The sequence below is a fragment of the Lotus japonicus genome, chromosome 1 (genome assembly GCF_012489685.1).
Source record: "Lotus japonicus ecotype B-129 chromosome 1, LjGifu_v1.2".
Lineage (NCBI taxonomy): Eukaryota > Viridiplantae > Streptophyta > Magnoliopsida > Fabales > Fabaceae > Lotus > Lotus japonicus.
In genome coordinates this window covers 80,334,127-80,359,055 of record NC_080041.1, presented here as the reverse complement: position 1 = coordinate 80,359,055, position 24,929 = coordinate 80,334,127, and the positions used below count along the sequence as shown (strand labels likewise).

The 24,929-nt window shown below is 37.9% G+C and overlaps 2 protein-coding genes and 1 pseudogene across 3 annotated transcripts; 1 reads left to right on the top strand and 2 right to left on the bottom strand.

Annotated features, from left to right (window-relative positions):
• Nucleotides 1-861: 861 nt before the first annotated feature.
• On the bottom strand, nt 862-2,283 carry LOC130718475 (uncharacterized; annotated as a pseudogene).
• A 2,802-nt stretch (nt 2,284-5,085) lies between these two features.
• Nucleotides 5,086-16,607, top strand: LOC130718464 (protein DETOXIFICATION 27-like). 2 transcript variants are annotated; one of them, XR_009012639.1, is made up of 9 exons: nt 5,086-5,501; nt 5,837-6,378; nt 6,860-6,946; nt 7,342-7,398; nt 8,703-8,941; nt 15,127-15,245; nt 15,352-15,441; nt 15,546-15,643; nt 15,904-16,607. XR_009012639.1 is itself a non-coding variant. In XM_057569061.1 (8 exons), exons 1-8 carry the CDS (start codon nt 5,193-5,195, stop codon nt 15,567-15,569), a joined length of 1,467 nt encoding a protein of 488 aa, XP_057425044.1. In that variant the 5' UTR covers nt 5,086-5,192; the 3' UTR covers nt 15,570-16,607. The 2 variants fall into 2 exon arrangements, 1 of the variants encoding a protein (XP_057425044.1); XM_057569061.1 differs by having other exon boundaries at nt 15,546-16,607.
• A 2,289-nt stretch (nt 16,608-18,896) lies between these two features.
• On the bottom strand, nt 18,897-20,327 carry LOC130718434 (putative clathrin assembly protein At4g40080). The gene has a single exon (XM_057569025.1). The coding sequence runs from the start codon at nt 20,213-20,215 to the stop codon at nt 19,163-19,165; it is 1,053 nt and encodes a 350-aa protein (XP_057425008.1). The 5' UTR covers nt 20,216-20,327; the 3' UTR covers nt 18,897-19,162.
• Nucleotides 20,328-24,929: the final 4,602 nt, after the last annotated feature.

Here is a 24,929-nt window from a genome sequence, read left to right as displayed (position 1 = left end):
AAGAACTGAGCTTCTTACCTGGAGAAGAACGACAGAGAAGGCAACGGTTTGAGAGGGACGAGAAACAGGGGTTGCATCGTGTATGAGAAGGGGTCACGTGATTGTGTTAAAAGTGGGATTTAATCTGAGCCATCAATTTTGATCCAAGGGCTCTTAAATATTCCTCTCATCTCTCACCATAAACCACTCCTCTCACCTGATATGCTCCCTATATATATATATATATATATATATATATATATATATATATATATATATATATATATATGACTGAAGCAATATTAAATGTTATAAGATTGAAAAAAAACTTTGCTAACTAGAGTTTGCACAACTAATTCTATATTTCGAGTTTAACTCTTCGCTTTTCACAAATTGAACCCTACGTACATTTACTAAAATTTGAGTAAGTAGGCAACACACTCTACCGTGACACTTAGACCATGAGCAATGGTTCAACAAAAAATGTTTTGTTTACCCCTTTTCTACCTCACTATTTCTCTTCCCAACACTCCACATCATCTTCTCTCTCCAATTCAACACTCTCTCAACAATTACCCATTCCAATGGTTTTACTTAACTCTCAACACCCTACCCCACCACTCACCACTCACCCTACCCCACCACTTTTTTATTTCACATTTTTATTTAATTTTATATTTTTTTTTTATGATTACATAAAATTACAATTATCGATTTAAATTAAATTAAAACAATAAACACTTAACAATTTAATTTTTTTTTAAATATAAGACAATAAACTAAGCATACAAGAATTTATTTTATTTTCTTAAAATAAAATGCAAGACAACAAACTAAGCACACAACACACAAATAACGTAATTAGTACGATACAAATCATCTTCAATCCTGAGACATTCCAAACTTTGCCCAGATGTGCTTCACTAGATCTGCTTGCAGTTCATGATGAACATTTGAATCACGCAACTCGGATCTAGCACGCACATCATTTGCAAAAGCGGGTAACACCTCGGTCGAGTATGGTTGCTGTGTACTAGATCCACCTTCCATAGATTGCTCAAAATCGGTCCAACGTTGAGCATATGAATCTCGTTCATCCTCAACAATCATATTATGTAATATGATGCATGACCTCATAATGATACTCAAATCATCTATGTCCCACAAGCGAGCTGGTTCACGGATGATTTTAAAACGAGCTTGAAGAACTCCAAATGCACGTTCGATGTCCTTCCGACATCCCTCCTGAACTTTTGCAAATAACTTATCGGGTTCACTTTGAGGAAGTCTAATCGTTTTGACGAAAGTTGGATAAGAAGGATAGATACCATCGGCTAGATAGTATGTCATATTATAGGGACGTTGATTCACAAAGAAATTCACAACTGGAGCCTTTCCTTGTTCCACGTCATCAAACACTGGTGACCGATCTAGAACGTTTATGTCGTTCAACGTTCCATGACATCCAAAAAAAGCATGCCAGATCCATAGATCATGAGATGCAAATGCTTCAAGAGTAACTGTTGTGGTTCCCTTATCGCCTCTAGTAAATTGACCTTCCCATGCTTTAGGACAATTTTTCCACTCCCAGTGCATGCAGTCAATACTCCCGATCATGCCTGGGAACCCCCGCATGTCACTAGCATGTAGTATTCTTTGCAGGTCTTCTTGGGTTGGTGCTCTCAGGTACTATTGCTCATACAATCGTATGATTCCTTTACAGAATCTACGTAAACACTCCAATGCTGTAGTACCTCCAATTTTGATGTATTCATCGACCGCATCTGCTGCCACACCATATGCTAACATTCGCATTGTTGTGGTACATTTTGCTAAGGGTGATATACCTTGTTTATTGGCTGCATCAACGCGTTGGGTAAAGTAGTTATCACTACTTGAAAGGTCATCAACGATTCGAAGGAAAAGATGTTTTTGCATCCGGTACCGACGACGAAACATTGCATCGTCATATGTAGGCTCATTGGCAAAGTAGTCGTCAATTAGCCTCTGGTTTGCCGCTGTATGATCTCTACCGAGATATTTTCTACTACGAGGTGCAGTATCTTCTCGAATTTTTCTTCGACGCTCTGTAAGTCGGTTGAGTACATAAGCTTCTTCAATTTGACTATTTTGAATGTATGCTGCAAGATCAAAAGGACAATCAGATGGATCCATTTTTTGTGAAATTTGAAGTAGATTGGAAGAGATTTGGGATATTGGTACATTAATGGATCTATGAGTCCATATATATAAGTACATTGAATGGTGGTTGAGTGCCGGATTTGAAATAAGTTATCAACCAGAGTTAATTATCGGAAAAGGACAAGATTTGATGCGAGTGGTACATATTCAAACACAGTTACCCGAAAATTATTAAAGCCAAACACTATTGACTTGACACCACTGGCAAATTATTAAAGCAAACACTACAGACTTGACACCACTGGTGGATTTGAAATAAGTTATCAACCAGAGTAAATATTCGGAAAAGGACAAGATTCGAATTGAGTGGTACATATTCAAACACAGTTACCCGAAAATTATTAAAGCCAAACACTACTGACTTGACACCACTCACAAATTATTAAAGCAAACACTACAGACTTGACACCACTGGTGGATTTGAAATAAGTTATCAACCAGAGTTAATTATCGGAAAAAGACAAGATTTGAATTGAGTGGTACATATTCAAACACAGTTACCCGAAAATTATTAAAGCCAAACACTACTGACTTGACACCACTCACAAATTATTAAAGCAAACACTACAGACTTGACACCACTGGTGGATTTGAAATAAGTTATCAACCAGAGTTAATTATCGGAAAAGGACAAGATTCGAATTGAGTGGTACATATTCAAACACAGTTACCCGAAAATTATTAAAGCCAAACACTACTGACTTGACACCACTGGCAAATTATTAAAGCAAACACTACAGACTTGACACCACTGGTGGATTTGAAATAAGTTATCAACCAGAGTTAATTATCGGAAAATATTCGAATTCAGTGGTACATATTCAAACACAGTTACCCATACATTAAAGCAAACATTACATACTTGTCACCACTTGAAAATTATTAAAGCAAACATTACAGACTTCACACCACTGACAAGTTTGACCGAGTACAGACAAAGACTCGTTTGAAATTAATTTCCAAATAGCTCTTTGGACAACTGCTCTAACAGCTCTTTCTTACGGTCATTGAGATGCTCTTCCGAAGTTAGCCTTAGATACATACTAATTTTCTTAGCATTAGTCTTCTCTTTCATCGCATTAGTCTTCTCTTTAATCAATTCGTTAGTCTCTGCTTGCACCGATGCTATCTTGTCCAATCGTTCAAGCTCTTTCTCCTTGAATTGGATGTAAGAATCCCACTCTTTGTCCACCTCCTCGTAGGCATCTTCTCTAATTTTCTTTTTACTCTTTTTTTTAGCTGCCTCCCTACCCATTGGACGAGGAATTGATCCTATAGAGTTTGAGCCACTTGCATCACTGTCGTGTGATCTCTTAGATCCACTACTTCTCGAGTCAGTATTTCCTCCTACCTGACTACAAAAACGTGGTTGATCACGGAGAGCGCGCCATTCTTCCATCAAAGTAAATTGACCAATCTTCCCACTTGCGAATAATTCCTGCGCTCTTGCGATAACATCATCCTCCGACCAACCGCTTCGTTGCTCACACTTAGCGCTATCATAAGCGCCAATCCATTTACTCAATCTTGTGTTCATATAATTCCAACGGTTTCGGCAGGCAACCCAATCGCGCGGAGGATCGAATGAGCAATGCTCATTACAATACTCAGCAATATCCCTCCAAAATGTTTCTCCTTTCTGGTTTCTTTCGACAACACTGCTTGTTCCACAATTAATCCACCCACTAATTAGCACTAGATTTTGTGCAGTGTTCCATGCGGGTGAAGGGGCTTTTTTGCTCTTAGGAGTGACTTCATTGACTTCATTATCAGCTGACCCGCCACCAAGATTGACTTGTGTTGAAAATTCCGGAAATTCCGGTACATCAACACTCGGAAAATTTTCAGGAACCACTGACATATAACCACTAGACTGGGCTGTTTGAGATGAATATCTCACAGATCCATAAGATGGATGAGAGTTTGGAACAAATGATGACTGGTTAAAATTTTGTATGTTTTGAGGAGGTTGGTTCGAATATTGATTTGGATCTGGATAATAGTTTGGATTTCGAGGACGTTGGTTGGAGATTTGATGTGGGACTTGATAATAGTTTGGATTTTGAGGACGTTGGTTGAAGAATTGATGTGGGACTTGATAATTGGTGGGATTTTGAGGACGTTGGTAAGAAATTTGATTTGGATCTTCATAGTTGTTGTGATTTTGGTTGTAAAATGGGTTGTTTGAAGAACTATGGGTGTTGAAATGGTGATTGTTGGGATCCATTTCAAAACAAATGCTAATAGATAGATAAATAAGATGCTGAGAGAGATAATAAGATGGTGAAAAACTTGGTTTTTTTTTTCTGTGTCCAAATCAAACGAACCAAGTCTTTATTTATAGAGAAAAAAAAAATCATGAATTTTGGTATAAATTTTTTTTTGATGAAATAATTGAGTTCAAAAGATAAGGGAAAACGAAATCCGGAGCCACCAATCAGAGTCAGACACGTGGCAGGGGAGGAGAAAAAACAGGCTCCTAAGACAAGGCGCGTCACACGCCTTGTCTACGCGTGTAATGCACGCGCCTGACTTGGCCTTTCACAGGGCGCCACGTGGTGTCCCTCTCTCCTCTAAAAAATGTTGAAATCCTTCAACAAACCGGCCATCCCTCTCTCCTCTCAACAATCCTCAACAACCATTAAACTCTCTCAACAATCCTCAACATCATTTTCTAACAACCATTGTATATGGTCTTATATCTAAGAGAGTGAACCATTGTTAATCTCTCCAACTTATCACTAACACCCCAACTTTTTTTTTTATTACAGAAAGAAAACCAACAAAACAAACTAGCTAATAGCGTCGGGACACCCAGTTTAATAATCAGAATTGAGTTCTACCTATTTCTAAAAATTATATATACACGTATGCACTTTGGCGGTATAAGTATAAATCTTTTTTGGTAGAGTCCAATTTGAAGTTGATTACTTCATTTCATTCAAATCCAACTTGCAAAGGTGCAAGTCAGTCTTCCATAGTCAGAACTCAGAACGACGGGTAAAGCCACCATGGGTAGCGTGAAGAGAGAGAATGAAGAAGAAGAAGATGGCACCAATGATCTTATCCAATCCCTCTTGGCCAATCCTCATGCACAAGACCAACCTTTTCAGGATCAGGATCAACAACGATTCAGCAACAAGCTCTGGATTGAAACCAAGAACCTATGGATCATCGTTGGCCCCTCCATCTTCAGCCGCCTCGCCTCATTCACCATGAACGTCGTCACTCAAGCCTTCGCCGGCCACCTCGGCGACGTCCAACTCGCCGCCATCTCCATCGCCAACACCGTCATCGTTGGCTTTAATTTCGGCCTCCTAGTAAGTCCAATAGCATCTCCTCTCTCACTATGTAATTTCAATTTCCAATTCTTCACGCACTGAATATGTTTGATGAATTAATTCACATATAAAGTGGCAAGGGGAAAGGCCGCGAAAAGTTATTGTTTGTATCCCTATATATGCTTGTAACACTATAACCTAAGGTATTCTGAATCTTAATCAATAATAGGAACTATGTCGCGCAAACGTAGGTAATTTGACCTATGTTGCGCAAACGTAGGTAATTTGACCGAACTGTGTGACCAAAACTTTTTGTGTGTTTCTCACTATACTCTTTGTTTACTTGTTGTTGTTCTAACATTGGTGATTAACAGTTGGGGATGGCAAGTGCGTTGGAGACGCTGTGCGGTCAAGCGTTTGGTGCGAAGAGGTATCACATGCTGGGGATTTACATGCAGAGGTCATGGATTGTTCTGTTTCTGTGCTGTTTCCTGTTGCTTCCGTTTTACGTTTTTGCAACTCCGATTCTGAAGCTTCTGGGGCAGCCAGATGAGGTTGCGGAGTGGAGTGGTGTGGTGGCGGTGTGGCTGATTCCTCTGCATTTCAGTTTCGCGTTTCAGTTCCCTCTGCAGAGGTTTCTCCAGTGCCAGCTGAAGACTGCTGTGATTGCTTGGGTTTCGTTGCTGGGTTTGGTGGTTAATGTTTTCACTAGCTGGCTCTTGATTTATGTGTTGGATTTTGGGCTTCTTGGTGCTGCTATTGCTCTGGATGTTTCTTGGTGGGTTCTGGTTTTTGGAATGTTTGCTTATGCTGCTTATGGTGGGTGTCCTTTGACATGGGGTGGTTTTTCCATGGAAGCTTTTAGTGGACTATGGGAGTTTCTCAAACTCTCTTTTGCTTCTGGGGTCATGCTCTGGTATGGTATCATATCATTCTCTGTTTCTTCCCCCTCAGACAATTTATGTTAGAGCATCTATGTGATTCTATCCCGATTTCTTAAGCATTGAAGAGTCCTGACGTGAGGTTCTTGGTTATTAAGTTTAAGAATAAGTTTTAGTTAAGGGACATTGCTTTATGAGTTAAGCGACTTTAGTCCTGACGTGAAGTTCCTCGTTGCTTTACGAGTTTTGCTTTATGAAAATAAAAAATATAAAAAATATAATGTTATTGCATAAATAAATAGTGTTAAGAACTCAAAATAAAAATACCCCTGGTGGGAGCAAAATCTACATGACTTACTTATGAGTTGCGTAAAGTCTAACAATTTTAGCTCACATCAATATTATTAAGAACCAAAAGTTAAGATGTTATAGATAGAGATGCTTTTACTCAATTTAGATTTGGGAATTGTACTGGTTTTTGGGTCAGTGAGTCTAAAATGATGGTGATTGTTGCAGCTTAGAGAACTGGTACTACAGGATACTGTTACTCATGACAGGGAAGTTGAAGAATGCTACTGTTGCTGTTGATGCCTTGTCGGTGTGGTGAGTTTGGACCTTTTCTTTTCTTTCCCTGTTTGATGGTAGGTTCCAAAGTTTTTTATTAGATAAGCTGGTGGTTTCCAAAGTAGTTATGAATTTGAAAATTGGCAAACAGAAGTACAGAAGAATCATGTGCAACACGGATGCACTAAAGAATGGTGCTAATAAAATAGTACTGTTAAAAATTAAAATAGGCAGGCTCATTCAAACATTTCTTATTTTTTATAATTGACTGAAAGTCTGAAACTAATGTCTATTCTAATAACTAACGTGGGTCTGACTTTTTATTTAATGAGATTCTGTATCTTATATGAATACAAAAATTAGAATAAGTTTTCTTTATTGATAAATATATGATGAAGGTCTGACTTTTTGTTTTATTTTATTTTATTTTGCAGCATGACTATCAATGGATGGGAAATGATGATCCCACTGGCTTTCTTCGCGGGTACTGGGTATGGCATTGGATTCTTTACCGCTTCTTTTAATTGCTCCCTTTTAGCATCAAAAGTAACATCATAATTAAAATAATGTGGGCAATGGAACTACTCTCTTTTATATGAGTAATGATATATACACACCTTATCTTTTAAACACTTCATTTCCACCTATTTTTGTTTCTACTTCTCTCCTCTTATCATCTATCACATCTCATACTTTCTCTCTCATACTTTTTCTTTTCTTCCTATCTCTCTCCTCCTCCACCTCCTTCCACCTCAAAATGAGGGGTGAAGAAAACATAATTCCTTTTATATGTATGTCCTTAATTTTGATGATACAGTGTTGAATGGTCCTTTTGTTTGGAATACGGGATCAATGCTATCTTTTTTCCTTGGAAAAAAATTGGTAGGGCAGCATGAGTCTAAACTCGAGAAATAGAAGAGCATTGATAGAAGAGATTAATTTCTATGCACCAACGGTGTAAAAAGTTTTACACCATCATTTAATCACAACCATCCATTTTCTATTTTAAATATTATTAAATTCAAAATTAATTGTGAGTTAACAAAATGAAGAGATGTGATTGAATGATGGTGTAAAACTTATTTACACCGTCGGTGCATAAAAATTAATCTCTTGATAGAAATGGACAACCGATAAAATATTGTACTGGTTTAAAAAACCAGGATTTTTTTTTCTATTAAGAATGCGGATCAAAAGGATAAAATATTAGATGAAGAGAAATTAAATTTGTGGTTATTATTTGAGGTATATAAAAAGGTGAAATTTGATTAAATTTATTACGTAAAATTCCTCTTATCTGAATTTGTATGTATAAATTCATGATTGTTACTTACTAATTTTTTTTTATCATTTTATTCACTTCTTAAATTATAAAATAAAATAACTTCATTTCATTATTAAATTTGAAATAGTATTACTTTATTTATTCTCTTCACTTACCATTTGTCGCGATCAAAAGGAGGTAGCACCCTGGCTGTTTCTACCCTGTTAATAGGAGAAATATTGGATAAGGATAGGATAGAAGAGCATTTAGCTAGCATCTACTGAGGCTTCTCACTGAGTCATTTGTACCCGTTAGGCATAGTATACTTTTCATACGAAAATTATCGAATGTAATGAATTTAAAAAGAACAATATTCTTCTTCCCAAACTTATTATATAAAAAGAAAGAACCATATTAATAGAAAGAATTTCACCATTCTACAATAATGATTTGTTGAGTTCATTATAATTAGTTAGTTATTATTTCACTAAATTGAACTATTTCTGGTTAATTATTTGAATATATATACAGGGTGAGGGTGGCGAATGAGCTAGGCGCAGGAAATGGGAAATCAGCAAAATTTGCAATGCAAGTATCAGTGGTGCAATCAACAGTGATTGGTGTCGTTTTCTGCGTTCTGATAATGATATTCCATGACCAATTTGCTTACATATTCACCTCCAGCTCTTCTGTGCTTCAAGCAGTTGACGGCATGTCGTACCTCTTAGCGGTCACCATTCTTCTCAACAGTGTTCAGCCTGTTTTGTCAGGTAAAACATATTATCATAACACGTGGAATAATCAATGACACCAAATATGAAATCTGAAAAATCAACTTATATATATCGTCATAAAAAGATAAAGTAGAAGAATGAATCTGAATCAATTCCAATTAAAGCTAGATCAATGCTTATAGAATCCTATCTATTGTCCTCTTCTTGCACGTGCATAGGTACGGTACAAAAAGTATTGTGGGGGTGTTTGTTTAGTTAATGTAAATTAACAAAACAAGAAAAACATATTTGTGGTAGTTCATTGGGCAATTTGGGACACTCAGATTTTGGTGGTACGGTTCGGTCCGAGGAGGAGGAGGACGTTTGGTTAGCTGGCTATTCGGGTCATGTAGGCGTCTCTGACAGTCTGCGCGCTGTGCTGTTAGCCATCTTTCACGGCCTAAATGTCTTTTGGCAACATGATTTTAGACATATTGAATTATTTTTTGATTTTAAGCTCATTTTGGGTCTTTTGAAGGACTTTGTTGAAAACTCAGAACTCTGTAAATCTAATTCTCATTCATTTCAAAGGTAATGATACAATAGACCATAGTTCAGTACTTATAGAAAAATATAAAGCTTGATGAACAAGCTAACAATTCTAACAAACTCTAACAACTAACTCTTAATTCTGTTATGCCAGCTAAGCTTGACAGCTAAGCAAGCATAACTAACACACTAACTTAGCTACAATCAGTAGCTTTACTTATCACGAGTAGTATACTCTAATACACCCCTGCAAACTCAAGGTGGGGGAGAAGGAACCCGCTCAAGCACCTTGAGTTTGGAACGAAGATACTCAAACCTAGTAGGGGAAAGAGCTTTGGTGAATATGTCAGCAATCTGGTCTTCAGAAGGAATGTGATGAACAAAAAGAGTCTTGTCAAGAACCTTTTCCCTCACAAAGAAGATATCAAGCTCCATATGTTTGGTGCGAGTATGAAGAACAGGATTATGAGTGAGAGCAACTGCACCCATATTATCACAAAATACTCGAGGTGGAGAAAAGGGAACCTGAAGCTCTTGCAATAATGACTGAACCCAAAGTAATTCTGCTGATGTATTGGCCAGGCTGCGATATTCTGCCTCTGTGCTAGATCTAGAAACCAAGGTCTGTTTCTTGGAGCTCCAAGAGACTAAATTTGGACCAAAAAAGACACAAGTGCCCGAGGTTGATCGTCTGTCATCAGGGTCAGATCCCCAGTCAGCATCACAAAAGGCCACAAGAGGGACAGAAGTGTGTAAGGAACAAGGCCTAAGGTGAAGACCATGATGTATGGTGCCTTTAAGATACCTAAGTATTCTTTTGACAGCCTTCCAATGATCCTCCAAGGGCTGGCTGAGGAATTGGCAAACCTTATTCACTGCAAAGCTAATCTCTGGTCTTGTCAAAGTAGCATACTGCAGAGCACCAACAATAGACCTGTACAATGTTGGATCTGCAAAATAATCTGAGCCATATTTGCTCAACTTAGCACCTCCAATCATGGGAGTAGATATGCCTTTGGCCTCCCCCATTTCTGCTCTCTCAAGCAAATCATTGATGTATTTTGTTTGTGTAAGAAGTAAGGATCTGTCCTTCAAATGATGAACTTGAACACCTAGGAAATAGTCTAGCTGCCCCAACTGCTTCAAGGAAAATTCTGAATCAAGATTCTTCACCACTTGTTGAACTAATGGCAGTGAATTCCCAGTAATAATAATGTCATCTACATAAACAAGAATGTAGATAACACAACCTTTGGTGGAGAAAGTGAACAAGGAAGGATCACATTTGCTAGGAGTGAAACCATACTTAACTAGAGCTGCCCTTAACCTTTCAAACCAAGCTCTTGGGGCTTGTTTGAGGCCATAGAGAGCCTTGTGCAGTCTGCACACAAAAGACTTGTCTTTACAAAGAAAACCAGAGGGTTGTGTCATGTAGACCTCCTCTTGAAGTGCCCCATTAAGAAAAGCATTATTCACATCAAGTTGATGAATGTGCCACTTCTTAGTGATAGCCAAGCTGAGGATTATGCGAATAGTAATTGGCTTTACCACTGGAGAAAAAGTTTCTGAGTAGTCAAACCCTTTCACTTGGTGATATCCTGTGTATCTATTAATTGTCCCATCAGCATTCTCTTTAACCCTAAATACCCATTTGCAGCCAATAGGCTTTCGATCCTTAGGGAGTGGAACCAAAGTCCAGGTTCCATTGGCCATCAAGGCATCATATTCAGCTTGCATAGCAGCCTTCCACTTAGGATCCTTTAATGCTTGAGTAGAGTTTGTAGGTTCTGCTTGGGTTAGGAGAAGTGTGGGAAATAATCTGGGCATGACAATACCAGATTTTGCCCTTGTTTGCATGGGATGAACATTCCCAATGGGCTGAGCAATTGCACCAGTAGAAGAAGAAGTTGCAGAATTATTATGACCTGGCTGTGCTGATCCAGAAGATGATCCATGACTAGGTGAGTGACTAGGCTGCTGCTGAACTGAAAAACCACTGGGATGAGTGTCCCCTGAAGAGGGAGGTGAAAGTGGAGGAGCATTAACAGCTTGAGGTGGACCATGAACAGCAGCTGGTACCAGAGAAATAATAGAAGAAAGCCCTTGATCTGGGTGAGGAACCTCTGAGGAAGTGAACATGTGTGGATAGGGAAAGTTGAATTCATCAAAAACCACATCCCTTGAGATATAAATTTTGCCTTCATTGTCCATACACTTATAACCTTGATGTTGTGATGAATAGCCCATGAACACACAAAGCTTAGACCTCAGAGACAACTTGGATTGTGTGTAAGGCCTCAAATGTGGGTAACAAGCACAGCCAAAAACTCTAAGTAGCTTGTAATCAGGTTGTGTATTAAAAAGCTTAAGGTAAGGACTTGCATTGCCTAAAACAGAGGTAGGCAATCTGTTAATGAGAAACACAGCTGCAAGAAAAGCTTGATCCCAAAATTGATATGGCAAATGAGCATGTGCTAGCAAGGAAAGGCCAGTTTCAACAATATGGCGATGTTTCCTCTCCACACTACCATTTTGGTGATGTGTATAGGGACATGTCAACCTATGAACAATCCCTGACTTTGTAAAATAGGAAGTAAGGGGTTTAAACTCTGTGCCATTGTCAGTTTGAATAGACTTAAGTTTCTTGCTAAATTTCAATTCTACCATAGCTTGAAACTGTAGAAATGTGGAACAAGTATCAGATTTCTTTCTCATAGGAAAGATCCATGTGAAACGAGAAAAGGCATCCACACAAGTAAGAAAATAAGAAAAACCACAAGAAGACTCAATAGAGGAGGGCCCCCATAAATCAGCAAAAATTAGCTCTAGAGGAGAGGAGTAAACAGTAGTAGAAGAATGAGATGGCAAGCGATGAGACTTAGAAAGACAACAAGCTGAACAAACATTGAACTTTGTTTTATTAGGAACTTGAATATTACAAGAGGTTAAAGCTAAATGCAAAGCCTCATGATGAGGATGACCTAATCTAGAATGCCACAAACCATAAGAGGTTGGGCTTACAAGAGCAGAAGATGAAACTATAGACTTAGGACTAAGACTAGGTGTAGTAGAGCTAGATAATGCAGCTGACAAAGCAGAAACTGAGTCTGAAACAGCCACTGGAGACAAAGAAGCAGAAGCTGGAATAGGAGATGTCTTGGAAAGGGAAGGAGTATGCATGCCTTCAAAGACATACAAGCCATCTGGTCCAACATGACCTTGAAGAAGAACTCTAGATGTGACCTGACATTTAACAACACAGAAAGAAGGGTGAAATTCAAAATAAACATGATTGTCCCTTGCAAACTTACTTACACTAACCAAATTCTTGGTGATATTGGGAACTAGAAGCAGATTTTTAAGAGTGAGTGTGGTTGTATTATGATAAGGAGAAGGAAAAGAAGCAGATCCTATAGAGAGGATTGGCAAACCTTGTCCATTCCCCATGAAGATGTGATCATTACCAGTGAGGGAGACACTATCTGAGATGACTGAGGAGTCATTTGTCACATGGTGAGTAGCACCAGAATCAGGGAACCAAGTGCTCAGGTTTGCTGAAGCAGATCCTCCAGCCTGTGATGTGCCAGTAAGCATAGCTTGTGGAGGCCTTGCAATGGAATTTCCAGGCCTCTGTCCTCCATTGTTGAACTGAGAAGGAAAATTACTCCATGGAGTACCAGCAAAGGAACTAAATCCAAACTGTTGAGGACCAAAAGGAAAACCAGAGAATGAATGTCCATGACCAAACTGTTGTTGCTGACCAAACTGAGTGGGAAAACCAAACTGAGGAGATCCACAGTAAGGTGAGAAGCCAAACTGAGGCATAGGCATCATAGGAAAATTAGAAAATTGCATTCCATAGCATGAGTTCATTCCAGAAATGCCAGAAGAAGGAGTGGATGAAGATGAAGAACCACGATAGTAACAAACAGTAGCATCATGTCCATACTTCTTACAAATCTGACACTGAACGCTGCGATTATTACCTCTACCTCCTCCACGGCCATTGTAGCCACCACGAGAGTTGTTTCCACCATTGTTGCTAGTGTAGCCACCACGTCCACGCGATTCATAGGATCCAGTGCGATCATCACTGCGATCATCATAAGAACGATCCTTATAGGAAGAATCGACAGATCCAGAAGCATAATTTGCTTCAGAGGCCACCGGCGACGGTGTCGACAGCGGAGGTTGAGTCGCTGGTGGCGGTGAAGCCTGAGTAAGGAGCGCCGACGGAGGATTTGTCGAGATCTGGCGAGTACGAGCGCGATCAAGACGCGCTTCATGTGCGATAATCATCGCTTCAACCTGCGAAATCGAACTCGGTGATTCACGATTGTACACAATCGTTTGAAGATGACTGTATTCCTCAGGCAAGCCATCAAACACTGCTTCCAAGTGTTCACGATAGGAGATTGGATCTCCAATCGTGATTAGCGCATTAACAATCGACTTAATACGCTTGAGATACTCAGAACACGACTTCGATCCCTTGGAGATGGATCGAATCTCAGATCTCAGTTGTGTGGACTGCGCGAGAGCGTGTGCGTGGAAGAATTCGAGCACTGCTTCCCAGACTTGCCAGGACTGAGAGCAATTCACCACAGTAGGAAGCACTGATGGTGAAAGCGAAGAAAGTAACCACGTAAACAGAGCAGAATCTTGCTGCTCCCAGACTTGATATGCAGGATTCTCCACTGCATTCACACGATCTTCTTCAGTGAGAAATCGTGGTGGAATCTCAGGAGGAGAAAGGAAACTCTGCAACCTGTGAGTGCGAACGATCCCTTCCACATGCTGCTTCCATGAAAGAAAATTTGTATCATCAAGCTTCAACGTAAGCTTGTGAACAAGCGTGGATGAACTCAACTGCGGTTGAGCCACTGGAACTGGAATCGGGATCGGAATCTCTGGAATTTCGTCAGCCATGACGAAGAAGAAGGAGAAGAAAAGAAAATCGAGAGAGATCTCAAGGATCGTGACCTGCTCTTGATACCATGTTGAAAACTCAGAACTCTGTAAATCTAATTCTCATTCATTTCAAAGGTAATGATACAATAGACCATAGTTCAGTACTTATAGAAGAATATAAAGCTTGATGAACAAGCTAACAATTCTAACAAACTCTAACAACTAACTCTTAATTCTGTTATGCCAGCTAAGCTTGACAGCTAAGCAAGCATAACTAACACACTAACTCAGCTACAATCAGTAGCTTTACTTATCACGAGTAGTATACTCTAATAGACTTTCATCTAATTTATCATTTTTATGCTTCAATTACTAGTTGCATTAAGAGGCTCATTCAGCGTGATTGGATTGTCTTTTTTCATCATTTGCTTCGCGAAAGGAATGTTGCGGCGAATTATTTGCCTAACTTTGGTCACTCGTTTTCCTTTTTGGATTATCTGACTAAGTTTGGTGTCTTGCGTTCTTTTTCCTTGACGGTCTGGGACTGGGACGCTCCTCCAAAGGGCCTCTCCTCATTTTAGTGGTTGATTCTTTTTGTACAGCTTTCCATAGGCTGTAATTTTCTTATGATTCTTTTTCTTTTCACTCCTTGAATAAAAAAATAACAAAAAATATAAATTTTAATAAAATTTATGAAAAATTCATAAATTATAACTGTCATGATGATCTTAATTTGATCATCATAGTTAATATTGATCTATTATATATGTATGATATAACAGGAGTGGCAGTTGGTTCTGGATGGCAAGCATTTGTAGCATACATAAACATAGGGTGCTACTACCTCATTGGGCTTCCACTTGGAATTCTTATGGGATGGGTCTTCGACACTGGCGTTGCTGTAAGTATCTAATCAATTCTGGATATAAGTTTTTTCTTGTGAGTTGTTTCTGAGTATTAAATTCAATTCTGGTAATTTGGTGATTTTATGGTAACTTGACATGCAGGGCATCTGGGGTGGGATGATATTTGGTGGCACAGCAATACAAACGGTGATACTGATCATAGTCACATTACGATGTGATTGGGATAAAGAGGTAGAGTTCAACATAAACAAAACTAGCTATAGCTCATTCTATATCTAATTAATTAGCTTTCTATGCATGTTCTAATAACATTTTGTTTTTTATTGCATCTGCAGGCTATGAAGCTAGCTCACGTGTAGAGAAGTGGTCAACCCCTGACCCAATTGACCAGAATGAGAACTCCACCTAATGTTTAGATTTAGGCAACAATGGAGTTAACCATACATACACACCAATCTCAGTCCATTTTTTTGAGATTTGCAATTATATGTTATAATTGATATATAATATATATTAGTTCTTTCAATTCAAACATTCTTTAGAGGTTGATATGTGTTATTGTATTAGTTGAGTTTCTTAAATCCCCGCCTATAACTCAAGAGAGTGAATCCAACTTTAGTCTTTAGGATGGAAAAATATATGTTCTTTGTCAATTTGATAAGGATTAATCTGACTTTCTCTTTTTATTTGCAGCATTGCTGTACCGGGATGAGTAATAAGATGAGGGAAAGTGATGAAACACATGATCGACCCGGTCATTCTAGATTTGATTTGTTGTTGTTCATCTGTCGTTGAGAATCACCTTTTCTTTCTGTTCATCTGTCAACAACTATAGGCTATAAATTAGATTTCCTTGTTATTTAGCATTCGGATTGTTGCGTCTTGCAAAAGACTAGGAGAGTTTGAGAGAATGTAAAAAGAAGTGTGAAATTTTTCTTGAAGTTTCTTATAGACGTACACTAATATCAGTTAAAATGGATTTGGCTCCAAGAACCTACAGGCTTATCTTGTTAGTTCAGCATGCAGAACAATTATGCAGCCGAAGTTGGTGATTTCAGATTCATTTTTACCAGAATTCCAATGAAGGTTAAGGCTTTATCATGGAGAAATTTGGTAAAGAGGGGTATTGTTATATTTTGTAATTAAATTTGGTGTAGAGGGGTGTTGTGTTGCCAGAGGAATAAGCAAGGCGTGTATCATATGGGCTGGCAGATTGGAGTTCAATTTATATATTTTTCGAATGGAAGGGAGTATACAAAGATTTGCATTATTGTTGACAATAATTAGGACTTTTCTAGGCCTGCCTTCTTGTAATGCTAATATAACGCTATATGCTCCTCTCTGGTTGGTTATCAATAGATGTATTAGACTTACTGATATGCAGTCCATTTGATTCATGTGCGTGCTTAATAATGTTGTCTTTATGCTATGGTTTGGTTTTATTCTATCATGTTTTTTTTTTAAAGGCTTGTTCTCATCATGCTTATCAGGATCAAGGCTGTAAGCTATGGATGCAGAAAGTTATCGATCTAGAGTTGCTGTTTCATGTTCTTATTTTAAAAGGCTTTAGTTTCTTTTGAATGGTACTTTGACCCCTTTCTGTAGACTGTAGTTGCTACAGCATTTGGTCATAGGAAGGATAGTTCCACGAAAATTTTGGAACCCTTATATTAGGTGTTGTTATTGGTCTCTGTTTTTTCCCTTACCTTTTTACCCCTTTCCTGGGTACATCTTGTGCCCAAACTATTTCTATCAAATATTATTGGATTTGGTTAATGTAAAGTAAAGAAGTCACCTTAGAGGAAATAAGCTATCAAATTAAAATATCAATGATTAGGATTGCGGTTATGCACCCTTCGAATAGGAATCCATTTTCTGAAAGATCCCGACTTTCGTGCTTTGGTGGGTTTTTGAGATCCTTTCAATGACCTAGTTTCAAAAAATTATATACTTGCATGTGTATAGTAAACTATGATGTTCTTAAAATTTAGACTTGGATTAGTAGGTCCACGTCCCATAAGCATATATTCGAAGAAGCTTAAAGACACATTTCACTTCACATAAGGTCATGGGCGTGGAGCTCGGGTCAAAAGGATTTCGGATTTTGGTTAAATAATTGAATTTTTTCTTTTAATCCACCGATCTAATAAACCTGAGGGCGTATTTGACCTTGATGCTAAGAATGCAATGAAATTAAAAGCTTAGACCCAACATCCAATATTGTTTCTAGAAGCCGATTACTTAACTAGAAAGATTTGTATGTGATATTTGTAAAGATATGACGAGATGTGAATCGGTCAAACATGTATCTCTTTAATATTGAGATTAGAGAGAGGTTGAGGGGAATGTCATTCTATTATTAACAAGGGGAGATAACTTAATTTGTATAAAAGGGAATGAGCAGGTAGGTTAACATAATCTCAGTTTTGTAAGGCTAATTAAGTTTGAATTGCTTTGAGCCTTTGATCTTTGCTTGGTCTAGGGTTCACTCCGTGAGCAGAGCTATTGATTTCTCGACCAATATTATTTTCCTTTATCAAAAATAAATAAAAGATCTCCAATTTCAAAAGATTGCATGTTATTCTCCTCATTAACATATGCTAAAAGTTTCAAAATAAAACATATGCTAAGGACTGAATACTGATCAACAGATAACCAAAATGATCGACATTCCAACTTAGATGGAATATGTTAAATCATTGATCTTTTACATTAAAGAGGTCAATGACAACTTAGGTCGAAATTATATTGTTTAACTCAACATTTTAATTGTTCATCTCGATTGGCATTTCATTTACATTACATGGCGAACTGAGGGGTTCTTATTTTGATTATCCTAAACGACCAAGTGGCCAAATATCATTTAGGTGGCCCAAATGACCAAGTTCAATATTACAATCAAGTCATCAGTTAGTCTAAGGAAAGCAAGGCTTCTATTGTTCTAACCAAATGGCCAACTATAAAAGCTAAGTTGTTAGAACTTAGAACCATGGTTAAACTAATTACTCAAGGGTTAACACTGTTATGCCACCGGGATTTGTTTGATTTGACAAAAAGCTCCATTTACCTGCTGCATTGGGATGCCAAATCTCGAGTTCTAGTGAAGAAAAAACCAAATGAAAAATTTGACGTGTTAGGATTCCATTGAACATAATTTTTACTCAAATAAATCTGTAATGGTAAAATGTTCAATAATAATGAATCTAAACATCTTAAGTTAATTAAAAACTTTTGTATTCAAAGCAAAGTTGATGAGATCACAATAAATCAAGAAAAATAATGGGTTACAATAAAATCAGATCTTTTAATCATGAAAAGTATTTAAACCCTAACAAGAAAAGATGGCACAGATTAAATAACTTGCTCACTTGCTGTATTAACTACAAATCTTGAATTCAAAAAAAAAAAACTACAAATCTTGAAATTTCCATTTCACTTGGCAACAAGGCAGAGAGAGTAGTATGAACAATCTTTCACAATTATCTCACAGTTTACACAGTCAATTGAGTTGAGATTTTAGAATCAGTCACATAATTCAAGTTCAACATTTGCTAGTTCAAAAAAAAAAGTTCAACAATTGCTGTTCTATTAAACAACCATTATATTATATCCACCTCTCACGTCTGCAGTCCATTTTGATATATAAAAAAAAAATCATAGTAACAAATCAACATGAAGTGTTCAAATGTCAAAACACTCATTGAAATTTCTTTTATTATTTTGATGTACATGATTATTATCTGTCAATCTATCTAGGTTTGCACTTTAATTATGCACAAATTGCAACAACAGCAGACAACAAAGAACCCCTCTCACTCCAAAAGAGACCATGAAAAAATCAAAAAATACAACAAAAAAGTGTATATTCCTCAAAAGTGAGGAAGAAAAAATGATTAAAAAAGGAAAAAATCAACTTTGGTGAATTTCTACATAACGTGACCGTTGCCACCTGTCATCTAACCGTTGCAAAACCCAACGGCAGAACCGGACACACTTGACCCGGTTCAAGAAACGGGTTCGTAGACCGAGTCAACTCGGCGGCGGCGGCGCTGGCCGCATTCTTGGACACCACCACCGTGAGCCACTTCCCCTCCGTCTCCTCCTTCTTCTCCAACGCCTTCACCTTCGTCTTCTTGATCAAATCCCACAACCCATTATTCCTTCTTCTGTTCACAAACAACAGCACCAATCTTTCTTGCGTTTCTTCCAACCGATTCAAATAACCCACCAACTCGCTCAACTCACCCACATCCATGTCCTCTGTAACCCGATTCTCAAGCTCCTCCAACCGCCACAAAATCTCACCCTGCACGCTTCTGTAATCTTCCCCCACCAATCTCACAACTTCGTAGACCAACTCGTTCCTCTGAAGGTGCAATGACTCAGGAACACGACCAATTTGTTCAACGAAAACCACCAGATTTTCCAACTTGTACAACAAATCAGCGTTTGACATCTTCAAAACCAAAGATTCCAATTCTTGGGTATCTTTCTTTTTGTCCATTGAAGAATTTGAAGCGGTAAGGTAATACCCCATGACTCTAGAAACGGTTAAGCTCTGTTCTACGACACTCGCGTACCACCGAACCCAGGAGCTGAGTTCAATCGATTCGAAGTCGGTATCATCGCGGAAATCCGAGAGGTTGAGGAAGTTCCGGCCGCCGTAGGAAGGGTAGCAGGAGAGCGTGTCCTTGAGCGCGAACGACCCTTTGACGACGACGTTGTGAAGCGTGAAGAGGCATTTGAGGGCAACCGCGGCGCTGCGGGTGCGGTGGAGGCGGTCCATGAGGGCGTCGATGCAGGCGCGGGGGAGAAGGTAGGAGCCTCTGCCGGCGGCGAGAACGGCAGCGATTGTGTCTTCCGAGGGAGGGGCGGAGAGGTTGTGGGTGGTGGCGCGGAGGACGCGGACCTTGACGGAGGATACTTGGCGCTTGATTGAGAGTGCTGCGGCGAGAACTGAGGCTTTGTCTTTGAGATTGTCGGCGAGGATCTTGAACCTGGTCATGGTGGGAAGGAGGAAGAAGATGAAGAAGAAGAAGAGTGTGTGTGTGATGGAGAGGAATGCGAGGAGTTGAAGGGAATATATAGGGTGCTCTGTTTTGTTTTGCTCTGTTTTTGGATTCTATGTATTTATGTGTGGAATGAAACTGAGTTAGAAACCAAAGATTACTCGTATTCGAACACGTGTGGTTTGTGTGTTGAATAGTGACATGAAGAAATTAAAAGGAAAGTGAATTTTTGGATAATGATAGCGCGGGTTATTATGAATTAAGACTGAGTGATTTGGATTTGGTTGGTGGGTCTATTCGTTGTTAACGCGGGTAAGCAACATAGTTTTTCCTTTCAAGTCGATCACGGGAGTAGAAGACTTTTTTCCCTCATCTCGCGTGGACAATGATGACTAATTTTCTTGTTGTAGGTGTGAGCATTAAGTAATGAACAACTAATCATAATACGCTTCATTTTCATCGGCGAAGATTGAACCTTCAACCTTATGATTAAGAAATAAAGTGATGATAATAAGCCTTGTGGTGAGAAAACTTATTTTTATGATTATTGTAAATGAAATAATTTAATTTCGTTTGATTGTATTTTATAATTCTTCTATTATGGTTGACATATACGACTTTGTCATTTGAGTAAAATACACTTATCTCCCTTAAGGTTTGCTAGAAAAATACTCCACCCCATTCTTATTCAAAATATACACTCCACCCCACTCATTTTATCAGGTTAACCTCATTCAAAAAGATGCTAACGGAATATTCCATTCAAATCAAAATTATTTAATGTAAACTTATTTTTCCATTTCATTTTTTTCTGGTTATTTTTTTTTCCAGAAAAAAACGTCTCTTTCTAATATTTGACCAAACAAATATTCTCAATGCTTACATACTGTTGGAGGTGGTATATAAAGTAACCATGTTATAAAAATAATTCAAGAATAAATATGTATACAATAGTTTTAAATTAAAACTTATGGTAAAAGTACGTTAAACTTCCACTCCATAAAATAAAATAAAGTTATATTATTATTTTAATTAATTAATTTGGATAATACGATTGCTTTGGTAACATGTTAAATGTTAAAGTATATATTACTTTTAGTAATTGAAAATGAGGGATGTTATTGATATATGATAAAAGAATTTTATTAAATAATATCTAGACATTACTCAATGAATTCATAAGCAACATTTTTTTATAAACCTAGGCAAAAGAAATTTAATTAGTATTTATTTGGTGAATTTTTAATTATTATGAAATTAATTTCAAAATATTTTTATATACTTCACTATTTATAAAAATTCTTTATAAACTGGGTATTACTAGTAATTGTGATGTTATATTCTTTTTTGTTGAAACTAACTTTTTTTAAATATGGAACTGACCTTGAACGATTTTTATTTGAACGTGATGTTTTTTTGAAAATAATAATAATAATAAATAACCAAAAACAAGAAATGGAAAAATAAGTTTACAGTAAGTAATTTTGATTTGAATAGAATATTCCGTTGGCATCTTTTGGATGGAGTTAACATGATAAAATGAGTGGGGTGGAGTGTAGATTTTGAATAAGAATTGGGTGGAGTGTTTTTCTAACATGGTAAGTGTATTTTACTCGTCATTTTAATAATTTTTGTACTTAAAAAGCTAATTTCTTATGTTTGTCCAGATGGATTCTATTTGACAATTTCCCAAAATTTGGTAACAAAATTTCAAATTTTTTTAATGGAAGGGATTCAAACAAACAAATTTTTTTTCTCTAATTTCGAATGAATGATTTGAATGGTTTAATAATTTCATTTCATATATGGATTTTAAGTAAAGAAATGAAATAATAGTAGGAAAAAAATATTTTCCTTTTAGTTATAACAAAGGGAGTAAAATTACCAACCAATGAATAATAATAGTTTAAGTGGATTATGGATCTCAAGCAATTTTGAGCCGCAAAGTTGAGGGTTTGATTCGCAGTTGCGCATGACCAGGGACGGATCCAAGTTGTGGAGTATGAGGGCAAGTGCCCTCACTTAAATATGAAAAAATGCATTAGAAAAAAATTTGAGTAGTAAAAGTATGTGGTTTTTATGATTCCTTTGATAAAAATTGCCCTCACTTATATTCCACATTGCTAAATGCCCTCACTTGTCTTCCACATTGCTAAATGTCATCACTTGAATAGTAAAATATGTGGTTTTTGATGACCCATTTGGTAAAAAATAACTTCACTTGTGTCTTCTTTGGTAAAAAATGTCTTCACTCCTAATAGAATATGTTAATTTTTTTATTACGAATTTATATGTATATATTGCCCTCACTAAATAAAATTTCTGGATCCGTCACTGCGCATGACTATGAATGTTAGCAATTAGATACATTGTTTTCAAATATCAATCATTTAAAAAAGTGTCTCACAATATACTTGTTAATAACTGAGGGCTATGTTGAGATTTTGCTTGTATTTGAAAGTTTTGTAAATTTAAAACAGCCAATATTGTCCAACCAATCCTCCATCACCCGTGTGACCATCATTACCACTTTCAACCATCCATCCTGAAATTTCGGCTACCTACCCAGATACTATCCATAACCATTGACCAATTTACAACCTTTTTGCTCATCCCAAACTAAGACCCACAAGCCAGCCACTCAACTCGCGACTGCACAACATGTGAATTCGGTAAAAATAACATGATTTCCAACATGGTTGTTTCACCACCATTTCCATTAGGGTTGAGCATTGGTCGAATTCAGTAAAAAAAAGCTCTATTTAGCCGAAATCAAAATGTGCATATTAGGCTTATGTTCGCCAGTTGGCGTCCTCAATAGGGTGGGTTATAGTTTGGGCAGGTATGCGGGTGGCGGGCAAATTCGTCTAGTTTGAGGCACTTAAAAAATTATTATTGGGCCCATCAACTTTTTTAGAGACCATACACATTTTTATTGCTATCTTTTGCCAGCAACAATATTATAAACCTTTCACACACCAATGTGCCTGGTTGGAATAATAGTTGGGCTTTATTGCTGTTCATTCTTATCCTTTATTCAAGAATAATAGTTGAAATGGCATTACCTGATAGCATTTTTGTTTTCAGAATTTAGGCATTTAGACAATTAGATTCAAATATTATACCCGAAGCCTTCCACGTACAGAGAGAATTCTATGAGATGTTGTTTACACGGATTTTTGGTAAACAAATATCCTCTTAGTTCGACTAAAGGAAGTTTAGATTTCAGGGTCATTTTGAGAAAACGCTTTGCCAAAGTGTTGTGTGTGAATGAATGTGTTTTTGACAACAACGAGCAACTCAGGTGAAACTAGATTTTATTGAACACGGGTCAATTACAAAACAGTCAAATACACTAAAATAACATGAAAACTACATGAACTGCAGATTTCGACAAACAAACTACACAAAAGAACTGGAAAGCAACAAGCTGAAATGCAGGGAAACTAAAGTGTTGGTTCTGCAACATACTCCTCCATCATCACGTTTTGCTCCTTGAGTCTCATTGATGCGGACATTAGAGCTTTATGGTGAATTTTTCAGAGTTTGAGTTGGGAACCTTGTTTCTGAATTGGATTCTCCTATTTATAGAATTTCATGCTCTGCGTGTCCTTGACGGTTTTTTCCTCAGTGGATGGGTTAGTGGGTCTGGTTTCTCCCACGATCTGATGCTTGCTCCGGAAGTTCTGCGCATGGTGGTGGAGATCGTGTGCTTCAACTGCTCCAACCGTTTCCTGGCCACGTTTTCGACCATCGTGGGGAGAATTTGACTTGGTCAATGTGGCACATGTTACATGTGCCTGTGTTTAGCAGTAATTGTTGTTGTCGAGTTTTGCTGCCCCATTAACTTAGTGCATTTCCCTTTTCCTTCCTTTTAGTCAGAATTCGACTACTCTGAGTATTTTGGGCTGAATGCGTTTTTCTTTCTTGGGCCAAAATATTGGGCCAACAGATGCCCCCCAAAAATGTTGATTCTCGACTACCAGTCCTTGGAGAGATCAAGCATTTTTTGCCCGTGCATTTCGACGGAACTTGACGGCTGTTTGCGACTTTTCCCTTTCTGATTTCAAGTCCCATCAGAGATCCCATCGTTTGACTTTTGCTCCAATCAGAAGCCTTGACGTCTGACTTCGTCTGTCGTGTGCCGTCTCTACTTTAGAGTAATCATGACCATTTTCTAGCCTTTTCATTAGGGTTTGCGGTTATATAATAAAATAACCGTTGGATTTCAAAAATTTTTATGCATCATCCTGTAATGCGGCTTCACATCCGACTATTCACTTTCCTATAAATACGCCATTGTTGGCCCTCTGCGAGCTTTACCATTCTTTCAAACATTCAAGTTCTCACCTTTAAGCTTTCAAACACTCAACCTTTTACCTGATTTTGCTTGTGATCACCTTCAATCGTTTGGTTTCTGTTTTCCCGGTGTATTCTCTGAACATTTCTATGGCTTCTGGCTCTGGTTCTGACAATGTCCTCCCTTTAGCTGCTGCATGCGAGATGAATGAAGCCAAACGCACTCCCATTCCAGATCCGCCGTATGACGTGGAGAAACGGGCTATCTGGAAATCCCAGGTATTTATTCCTATTTCTGTGAATGGCAATTTACGTGCCATTTTGGGCCCTTTGAAGAAGGCGAAGAAGGGCAGACCTAACAGTCTCCCTGAGGGCTACGAGCATTTTCACCCCAGCATTCGTGGGGATGAG

What these genes read in the sequence shown, in the direction of transcription:
- LOC130718464 (XM_057569061.1), top strand. Translation starts at nt 5,193, where the DNA reads ATGGGTAGCGTGAAGAGAGAGAATGAAGAAGAAGAAGATGGCACCAAT. An exon ending in GTTGATGCCTTGTCGGTGTG is followed by an intron (nt 6,947 to 7,341) that starts GTGAGTTTGGAC and finishes TTTATTTTGCAG; the next exon opens with CATGACTATCAATGGATGGG. An exon ending in TCTTCGACACTGGCGTTGCT is followed by an intron (nt 15,246 to 15,351) that starts GTAAGTATCTAA and finishes CTTGACATGCAG; the next exon opens with GGCATCTGGGGTGGGATGAT.
- LOC130718434 (XM_057569025.1), bottom strand. Translation starts at nt 20,215, where the DNA reads ATGACCAGGTTCAAGATCCTCGCCGACAATCTCAAAGACAAAGCCTCA.